Source organism: Thamnophis sirtalis, unplaced genomic scaffold, assembly GCF_051295495.1.
Source record: "Thamnophis sirtalis isolate CommonGarterSnake01/CBP01778 unplaced genomic scaffold, rThaSir2_p1.2 scaffold_4, whole genome shotgun sequence".
NCBI classification, from domain to species: Eukaryota; Metazoa; Chordata; class Lepidosauria; order Squamata; family Natricidae; genus Thamnophis; species Thamnophis sirtalis.
In genome coordinates, this window is record NW_028261384.1 from 132249378 (window position 1) to 132260401 (window position 11024).

At 39.9% G+C, this 11024-nt stretch overlaps 1 protein-coding gene across 1 annotated transcript; it reads left to right on the forward strand.

The window, feature by feature from the left end:
* The first annotated feature begins 311 nt into the window (after positions 1-311).
* On the forward strand, positions 312-3744 carry LOC148046673 (vomeronasal type-2 receptor 26-like). Its single transcript, XM_087714878.1, has 4 exons — positions 312-529; positions 1145-1430; positions 1983-2633; positions 3367-3744. Exons 1-4 carry the CDS (start codon positions 312-314, stop codon positions 3742-3744), a joined length of 1533 nt encoding a protein of 510 aa, XP_087571004.1.
* The last annotated feature ends 7280 nt before the right edge of the window (positions 3745-11024 follow it).

Genomic DNA, 11024 nt, shown 5'->3' on the forward strand with positions numbered 1-11024 from the left:
ACAAAAACTGTGAGGACCTCACATGTTCACATATGTGATTGTCTAACTATCATTATGAAATTAGCTAGTTTGCCTCCTTGGGATCCTAAGGGACCCCTTGGAAATGAGGGGAACTGACTCTGAAGGATGCTATTTATCATACCCATGATATCCCATCCCATGGCTCACAGCCCCAAAGCTCTGTGAGTTGATTTGATAGTATGTTGCACCCCCTATTTGTATCTAAAAAACATCTCAAAAAGACAGATTGATGTTTTCAAAGATCTGGCAGACAGAGGCGTCTGTACACAGAAAGAAGAAACTCATGTAAGATGTTAGTTTTCATGGAGTTGCTCTTAATAGTAATCTCTCAAGTGGTGTGCAAGGATCCTAGCCTTCAATGTGACCTTCAGTATCCTGTTCCTATTTATTACACATATCACCAGCTTGGAGACATCAACATAGCTGGCATTATATCTGCAGTCTCTACATATTCTGATCCCATTGATTTCAGTCAACATCCTTCTCAGGCACTTCAGGAGGGATCTGTGTAAGTACATCATTAATTTATTCTCCAATTCTGGATCGTGCTGCTAAATCAAACATTGCCTGAAATGTTTTCCTGTCATTACAAAGGCTCCGGAAAGAAGCTTCTTAAACGAGATGCCTAGGTTTATTTTATGTGAAGTGAAATTTCAGCACCCACGTAAATTTCAAAAGAAGGCCAAATTTCCAATTATAATAAATCAATCTAAATATCTATAACTACATCTATATCTATAACTATGGCTTCATTGATGAGGATGTAATCATTAGTAAGATTCGGAGGGAGGGAATGTTTCCCTTGATCACTTTTTCATTTGAGATTTCTGGTACCAAATTCAGGAAGTGCCTTCTGGATATCAGCCATGCTTAAAGCTGCTGTTTGATATTGGGCCTTTCTCATTTATTAGGAAATAACACTTCCAATTTCAAGCTAGTGTTTGTTTTTCAGTATAAATAACTCCAGTTCCTTGAATTTAGCACTAGCTCTTTTTCTGTCATTGGATTTCAATGTTTCTAGATGTTGCCCTGACACATTTCACGAAATGTGTTATAGTGCAGGATTGCAGTTGCCATGGTATGAAGCAGACAATTCTTAATTTTTTAAAAAAATTCTTTACAGAATATGTTTTCAGAATTACCAGCATGTCCTGGCCTTAGTGTTCGCTATAAAAGAGATCAATAAACATCATCAGATCCTTCCCAATGTCACGCTGGGCTTCCATATTTTTAACAGCTATTATAATCCAAGCTGGACTTATTTCGCCTCAATGCTGCTGCCTTTCACTCACGGCAAATTCCTCCCGAACTATAAGTGTGGGGTTCCAAAAAATTTGGCTGCAGTGATTGGGGGACCTGATATATCTCTTCACATGGCAGCTGTATTGTGCATCTACAAAGTTCCTCAGGTAAGAGAAGCAGAAAATATTCATTATTATATTGCCATATCTCTCCATAGGACTGTGTCCTTCTTTCTTTTAAGAAAAGGAGACAACCTTTAGATTCCTAGATATTATTTTTTGATTGTCTGAACAGACAGTGGGGATATTGAGCCTAGAAAATCATTACCCACTGCCAGAAACAAAATTAAGAGTTGTGAGGGACCTTGGAGGTCTTCTAGTCCAACTTCCTGCTCAGGCAGGAATCCCTATACCATTTCCGATGAATGGTTGTCCAATCTCTTCTTTAAAACCTCCAGGGATGGAGCACACAGAACAATTCTGAAGGCAACTGATTCATCTGGTTCTCTCCACCTTCAGGTGCTTTGGCGAATAGGTTGACCCCCCTCTTCTTTTCCTCTTTGTCAACCTCACGACATAGAGGGACATGTTGGTTGATTTCTAAATAAACACAACTGGTTGCATAATGTTTCAGTATATAAACTGAATGCAAAGACTCCAACGAATGTACAAAGTGTTGAAGGTTCATTTACACATTTCCATCTGTTTGTCTTCCTTTAGTTGACCTATGGCTCTGCTCCAGCCATGGAAAAAGAGACTCAAGCAGTTTTCTTCCAGCAAATGTTTCCAGAAGAATCCCATGAACATCAGGGCCTCATGGAGCTGTTGAAGTATTTAAGATGGATCTGGGTTGGGATTATTGTAGTCAAGGATGAGAAAGCAGAGAAATTTGTTCAAGAAGTCGTCCCTATCTTTTCCGAGTATGGCATCTGTACTGAGTTCATAACAGAGTTACCAAAGGTAGATTTCTATAATGATTTTACAGATATGATGGATGATGGACTACGTATATACCATGTTCTCATGAAGAGCAGGGCCAATGTGATAATCCTATATGGTAAAATTCAGACCATGACAATTCTGAGAAGTTTCCTCCAGTTTTCAGAAGTGGAGGACATACCAAAGAAGCCAAAGATTTTGCTTATAAATGCTCAGACAGACTTCACCTCAGTTTCCCTTCATAGATCTTGGGATGTCTATTTCCTACATGGAGCTTTATCCTTTGCAGTCCACACTAAAGAAGTCCAGGATTTCCAGGAATTTCTTCACAATCTAAGTCCAAACAATGACCATCATGATCATTTTCGGAAAGATTTCTGGGAACAGGCATTTGATTGTTTCTTTTCTAGTTCAAAAACAGAGACATCTCAGGTAACTTGTACTGGACAGGAGAAGCTTGGGTCCCTTCCTACATCTGTGTTTGAAACACGCATCAGTGGCTACAGTTACAATATTTACAATGCAGTCTATGCTGTGGCACACGCTTTGCAATCTCTGCATTTATCCAAATCCAGGGATGCAACAAGAGTGAAAAAAGGAAGGAAACAGTTTCACAATCAAGTGTGGTGGCAGGTATGTCCTGTAAAAAGATTAGTGCAGAGACAACCATATCTGTACGTCTGTGGTGATTCTCAGGCATCCAGATCACAGTTGTCCCAAAGGTGCTTTTTCAAGAGGCAACTGGATTTTTCCCCTTTTCTTTGAAGTTTCCTCAATGACTCTCAAAGAGGCCATGGGGGTCCTAAGGTGCAGGGTACATGGGGCAGGGTACGTGGAGCAGATCCACCACCATCACGCCTCCCTTCATGACTGCTGCACAGCAAGCAACCAAGATGGAATGGGCAGACAGCTGGTTGTGCAGGCTCTTAAATAGGGCTTATTTGGGGGTAGAGCTTATATTAGGTGCTGAAGTAAAAAAAATGCTAGGGCTTATTTTCGGGGAAACATAGGGTTTGATAATGGCCCACAACTAAAATTTAAAAAAAGTTTTAATATTTTCTCTGTTTAAAGAAACATCTATAGGCATGTTTCCAATATATTAATTTCTTATCTCTTCTCTGTGTTTTCCTCTCTTTGTCCCTCACTGGCTGTTTCTGTATTTCAGGTTCATTTTTTTCTGAAAAATGTCAGATTCAACAACAGTGTTGGTGACAAGATCTCCTTTGATAAAAATGGACAATTCATTGGTGGATATGATATTGTCAACTGGATCTCAGTCTCAAACCAATCCTTTGTTAGGATCAAAGTTGGGAGGATCGATCCCACAGCTCCAGAGGACAAGTTCTTTAATATTTCTATTGATTCAATCACATGGCCTGTAGGATTTAATCAGGTTAGCTGTTTAAATCTAGATTGGTTTATGTTGCATAAAAGTGTCTTTATCGATGAAAATCTTACAGCATCATTTGAGAATGAACAAAAGTATAAATGTTGTAGGGAAGGACAAATTGTCCACAAGAATAATTACTTTTGTGATAGTTGATATAAAATATTGAACCCTTTATCTTGGCCTTCTGTTATTTATATACAATAGTTTCATAGCTTCAATGTGAAAGCTACAATCCAGTGTAGTAGATTTCCACAGTCTGGTGACTTCAGGAAATTCAGAAGTTGTGACAACTATTCTTATCTGACAGGCACACGAATTTTCTTTGGAGAGTGGTGGTGATGGTTATGGAAACCCATAAATACCAATAAGGGTAGTTGAATTGTTATTTCAAACCAATTCCATCTAAAATGGTGCAATCACATTACTTCTCCTTATCAATCCATTTTTATGCAGTTGATTCCATATTAACACAATATCTTTCCAAGCAATTTCTTTTTCTTCTGTATCTTCTTCATTCATTGATAGACATTGCCTTTATCTCTGTGCAATGATCCCTGTGAGACAGGATACAGCAAGGAGAAGATAGAAGGGAAGTCATTTTGCTGCTATGGTTGCTCTCTGTGTCCAGAGGGGAAAGTATCAAAGCAGAAGGGTAGGAAATTTCCAAATTTAATGGGATTAAACCCTGAAGGTACAACACTGTCTATAATCCACTGTATAAATTCCAATCCATGTGTCCTTTTTCAGATGTGGATGACTGCTCTCCATGTCCAGAAGATCAATATCCAAATCCAGAGAAAAATATGTGCATTCCAAAGCAGATCACTTTTTTGTCCTATGAAGAACCCTTGGGGATCACCCTGACTGCTCTTTCCCTTTCCTTTTCCTTGATGACAACTTGGGTCATCACAATCTTCGTGAACCACAAAGACACTGCCATCGTCAAAGCCAATAACCGGAATCTCACCTACCTTCTCCTAGTTTCCCTCCTCCTCTCTTTCCTTTGTGTCTTTCTATTTGTTGGGAGACCCAATACAATTGTGTGCCTCCTTCGACAGCCAGCTTTTGGCTTCATCTTTTCTGTGGCAGTTTCTTGTGTCTTGGCCAAAACCTTTGTTGTGGTTCTAGCATTCATGGCCACCAAACCTGGTTCCAGATTGAGGAAATGGGTGGGGGGAAGAATGGTCAGTTTCATTCTTCTATCCTGCTCCCTTGTTCAAATGTGTCTTTGTGCTTTGTGGCTGATAAAGTCCCCACCATACCCAGATTTTGATGCACACACCACACCTGAAGAACTCATCTTGGAGTGCAATGAAGACTCAGTCATGTTTTACTGTGTTTTGGGCTTTATGGGTTTTCTTGCTCTGGTTAGTTTTTCTGCTGCTTTTCTAGCTAGGACATTACCTGACAGTTTCAATGAAGCCAAATTCATCACCTTCAGCATGTTGGTCTTCTGCAGTGTTTGGCTGTGCTTTATTCCAACGTATCTAAGCACAAGGGGAAAATATACTTTGGCTGTGGAGATCTTCTCCATGATCTCTTCCAGTGCTGGCTTATTGGTGTGCATCTTCCTTCCCAAGTGTTTTATCATTGTGATGAGACCTGAATTGAACGATAAACATCAGCTTATGAAGAGAAATTTTTAACAAATCTTTCCATTTTCCTGTTATCTGTAATATGTAGATGTTAGAGATTTTCTCCACATTACTACATTAATGAAGAATTTGCAAATAGATGATCTGAGAAACCATCTCACCCTAATGAAATGAACATGGGTCTACCCCAGATCATCCAATGTCCAACTCAGGATAATGGTCACCAAGCCATGTCACACTCACCAAGCCAGGCCCACAGAACTGGTAATAAACATTTTGAATCCTACCATTTGTTTTAAACTGGCTTTTAATAATATTTGTTTCATAACCTCCATCCAGGTTGGAAGAGATAACTACACAATCAATAGAGCTAAAACCAGAATTATTTTTATTAGGGATAATTACAGGGAACCATGAGAAAAAAAATTCAGTACCTAATATTACATATAACAACTGCAGCAAGACTCATATATGCATAAAATTGCAAGAATTAAATTATACCAAAAGAGGAAAATGTTATAAAAAATATTAGAGTGCGCTTAAATGGACACTTACAAAAGAAATAAAAGATAAAGGAGAATCAGATTATCACAGTATCGAATTTATGTAGAAATGGCTAGAGGAAAGCTGCAAAGAATAAAGAAGCATAAAGGAAAGAAAGATTAAGAAATCAGAGAACAATCATAAAACCACATAAATAAATAAGAAGGGGAAAATGTAAGATACATGGAATATAAAATAGTACAGAATAATAGTCATAAGTACACAATACATATGTACATAAGTACATATTACATGTGTACACAGATGGATATAAGATGTATTTTATAGAAATTAGCACATTGAAAGAGTAATATGTATGGAATAAAAATAAATGTGAATTAACATATTAGTAGTTGAAAATGTATATAAATTATCTGTGTATGTGTGTTTTTGTGTGTACACATGTACGGAGAACAAGAGTGTATTAGAAGCATATGGAAATATTTCAAAGATATTTGTGTTAAAAAACGGAACAAAAAAAAATAACGGAATTTTTTTACGATATGTGTCTTAAGGACATTTGAATTCCAATAATGTGCAGGTAAATTCCTTTCTAAAAGAGGAAATGTCATAGTTTTTACTGATGGTTTCAACTAATGAAAATACTAAGTTTAATACAACAATTGGTACATGCAAACATCCAAACCTAACTGTGTTGTTTTCTGTGTCATATAATGTATGTGGATGTATACATAATTTTGTTTACATTTATGTATTATTTATTTATTTATTTATTTATTTATTTATTTATTTTATCATGAGTATGCAGTGTAAATTTAAGGTGGTGACCTTTTGAGAGCTTTATGCAATGAAATTTCATTTTAATATATGCTGATTAGTGTATGTTCGAAATGACAATAAAGTTATTAGCCTAAACTCTGTTATCATTTAGTTAAAAAGAGAGAGAGAGAAGCATAATGGGAAAGAATAAATATTTATTTCTTTGTTTATTAAATTTGTTTGCCATCCAATCTTTGATAAGTAGAAAACTTACCCTATTCCAGCTTCTAAAAGAGTTATATAAAACTGGATTCTGGCTCCCATTTATTTAAATTTTAAATGAATAATATGGTTTGAGACCTTACCAAAGCTGAGCTTTTTCGTCTTTTCTGTGGCTAATAAACCAATCCCAACTCTGATATATGCTTACTAAACTGTCATTTGTCTGTTTTCCAAATCAATGCTTGTAAAATTGCATCCTACTGCACCATATGTCAATCTGAAAGAGTAGAATTCAACCACATGAAAGTCAACTTGTAAAGCGTTTCCATGACTATTATCAAGTTGACATAGAAAAGAGAGAAAAGGGAGGAGAATGCCATGCATACATTTGGCCAGAGTCAGGTCTCATATTTCTACAGCTGGCGTGTGAAATGTGCAAGTTCATAGCCTGCTGCAGCACCTTGTTGGTGGATGTGATTTATGACACAGACAGGTGGGAGGGGTTACAGGGGTAAAGTTCAGATGCCATTAAGTGGACATCAGTTTCCGCTCGGCGGATGCCTAATAAATGAATGGATTTCTTTTGAACTTTGTCTTAAGGCTCATAAATTAATTAGGTCACCTTTTGGAAACTTCACAGAGAGCTGAAACTGACTTTTAAAATCTATCAAGATTTCCAGGTTTCCTGAATCCCGGGCTCTCCAAGCACTCCCCAATATTTGGGGTGCTTGGAGGGAAAATCAGGCAACCATGGCTGAAGAGCGAGATTGATTGCAGCTGGAGGTATGCAGCTAGCTCCCGACATCAAAGCTCCAGACAGCCAAGCTGAGGTGGCGCAGTGGTTAAGGTGCAGTACTGCAGGCCACTTCAGATGACTGCTATCTATTTGGGCTTGGCTCGTGTAGAGAAAAGAAGGACTAGGGGAACTTGATAGCAGTATTCCAGTATTTGAGAGGCTGCCACAAAGAGGGGGGGGGGTCCATTTGTTTTCCAAAGCCCCAGAGAGCAGCACAAGGAATGATGGAGGGAAACCAAATCACTCCGTAATTGATTGCAGAAAATACAACTTCAGTAACATAATTGTCAATGCCTGGAATGCACTACCTGACAATGTGGAGTCAAGGTGGCGCAGTGGTTAGGGTGCAGTACTGCAGGCCACTTCAGCTGCCTGTTATCTGCAGTTCAGCGGTTCTAATCTCACTGGCTCAAGGTTGACTCAGCCTTCCATCCTTCCGAGGTGGGTGAAAAGAGGACCCAGACTGTGGGGGTGATATGCTGACTCTGTAAACTGCTTAGAGAGGGTTGAAAGCCCTATAAAGCAGTATATAAGTGTAACTGCTATTGCTATTGCTATAAGCTGTGATGCAATTCCAAGAAGCAGCAGAAGCAAGGAAGGATGAGTACTGGTGGAAATTAGCCCCTAAGGCAACTGAAGTTGACTTCCCTTACCCTACATCCCAGATACAGGGAACGGTCTCAAGTGAGGTGACAAGGGTGGACTGGAGGTGGGACTGGCCACAAGCCAGGTTCCCAAAGCCCCAGATGGAATCCCTGGGGAGTGCAATATAGAGCAAAAGAGGGAGGATTGTGACCGGACCACCCTTCACGATGAGGGGCCTCATGCCACTCAAAAGAAAGGGGAGGGACATCTGATCCTGTTGAGGGGAGGAGACACAGACTGGAGTGCAGCCCCACTCCTCCACCCAATAGAAAGATAAGGAGCCCAAAACTACAACCAGTGCCTCTCCCACACAGCAGGCTGGCTACCTAGGGCAGGCAAATCCCTCCCTCCCTCTTAACTAGAGGTGAGGAAGATGACCAGCCAAATGAGGTGCAAGAATACAGAAGCCAACAGGAGGTTGGAGGAGTAGAGCTTAATGACCCACCCCAATTCAGGGGAAAGTTTGACAGGGACTCAGACCAGCTAGCTCTTTTCCTTGATTCAGCTGATATCCACCTAGAACTCTAAGGGCATCTCTTTGCATCTCTCAGACCCATGTTGAATACAGAGGGGCTAGAGGGGGAAGCAAGGGAATGGCTAACAGCCCTCCAAAAGAAGAGAGCCCTGCAACTGCAAGACGTAGATGACTTCCTGCAACTGCTAGAGGCCCGGATCTGAGGAGGAAGAGGAGGACCCATATGCAGAAGAGGAACTCAGCAATGTAAGCAGAGGGGCCACCCCATCAAAGAGCATATCTGTGAATTTAGGAGGGTCATTGGAAGACTATCTCCTTTACCAGAGTGGCAGCTGGTGCATTTTTCATAACAAGCTTGGACAAACAAATTGCCCAGGTAACTGCATACCGCAACATCCCAAATCAACTCTCTGAGTGGCTCCTTCGACAGCCTGCTTTTGGACTCATCTTCTCTGTGGCAGTTTCTTGTGTCTTGGCCAAAACCTTTGTTGTGGTTCTAGCATTCATGGCCACCAAACCTGGTTCCAGATTGAGGAAATGGGTGGGGGGGGGGGGAAGAATGGTCAGTTTCATTCTTCTATTCTGCTGCCTTGCTCAAATGTGTATTTGTGCTGTGTGGCTGATAAAGACCATACCGTACCCAAATTTTGATGCACACTCAATATCTGAAGAACTCATCCTGGAGTGCAATGAAGACTTGGTCATGTTCTACTGTATTTTGGGGTTTATGGGTTTCCTTGCTCTGGTTAGCTTCTCTGCTGCTTTCCTAGCTAGGAATTTACCTGACAGTTTACCTGATGAGACCTGAACTGAATGATAAACATCAGCTCATGAAAAGAAAGTTTTAATGAACATTTCAATTTGCCTGATATCTTTTATATGTGGATATTGGACATCTTCCCCACTAGCACATTTAAGCCAGAGAGCAATGTGCAATATAGAAGATTGGCTTTTTATACAGTCCTTTATCTGAGATTTAACATAAAGCAGAAGTTTTTTTTTCCTTCTGGAAGGCAATTATAAATGGGGATAATAAAAGCATATAGATAAATTGATGTATGGACATATTTCATGTGTGATAGAGAACTCTGACTAAATATATAGATTAAATATGAATTGTAATTTTTTCTTGAGTGGTCATCTTAATACATATGCACACTACAATGTGAAAAAGAAATGGAGTTAAATACAAACAAGCTTTTCATTTACAAGTTTAGGACTTTAGGATTGTTTGTGAAGAAAGCAAATACTTGTAGTTTTCAAGTGCACATCATGTGTAAGGGTTACTTATGAAAAATGGGCCAAATTCAAAAGATCTTGCTGGAATTTCCAGAGCCTTTGAAACTAAGTACTGTTTCAAGATTCACCGGAGTATAAGACGCACCAAGATTTTGAAGAGGTAAATTAAAAAAAAAAAAGATTTTGTCTTCCCCAGCCCCCAGGAGCATTCTGCACTCCCATGTACCAAAGTTTTTTCAACCTCAAAAATCAACCTCAAAAAGCCACTTAAAAAGCTGTTACACCAATTATATATTTCAAATTTACTCAAGCACAATATAGCAATAGCAATAGCAGTAGACTTATATACCGCTTCATAGGCCTATCAGGCCTCTCTAAGCGGTTTACAGAGAGTCAGCATATTGCCCCCAACAATCTGGGTCCTCATTTTACCCACCTCGGAAGGATGGAAGGCTGAGTCAACCCTGAGCCGGTGAGATTTGAACCGCTGACCTGCTGATCTAGCAGTAGCCTGCAGTGCTGCTCTTTAACCACTGCGCCACCTTGGCTCAATATCCAATAGACAGTCAGCTGTTCAGCATTTTCAAGTGCCGAATCTGAACCATGCTAATAAAATGTATATCTCCAGTCTTTTCATATTTAAAATCTTTTTAAACAGAGGGGTTTTAAACAGAGGGGTCCAGTTCATGGCTAGGTTCTGGAGCGAGTTCCTGTGGTCCATTAGGTCATCTCAAGTTCTTAGTTCAGCTTTTCATCTGGCACCAATGGGGCAGCAGAGAGACTAAAGGCCGTGGTAGTGCAGTACCTGAGGTGCTACGTGAACTATCAGCAGTCCAATTGGGTGGACCTTTTACCTTTTGCTGAGATTGCATACAATAATACTGTTAACAGTAGCATAGGACTCATGCCGTTCAAAGTAGTGAGCAGAATGGACTTTGTCCCAATGCCTGAGTATCCAAGGGATCCCCACTCCTCAGTCAGTTTGACTGATTGGATGTTGATGCTGAAAGCAACCTGGGAAAATGCTCTGGCTAAAGCCGCACGAACCTATAAGAAATAGGCAGATGAACACTGGGCTTCGCAATGGCCATTCCGGGTGGGAGAGAAGGTTTATCTCTCCACAAAATATTTGAGATTAAAACTCCTTAGCAAGAAACTGGGGCCAAAGTTTATGGGACCATTCCCCATAGTAAATATC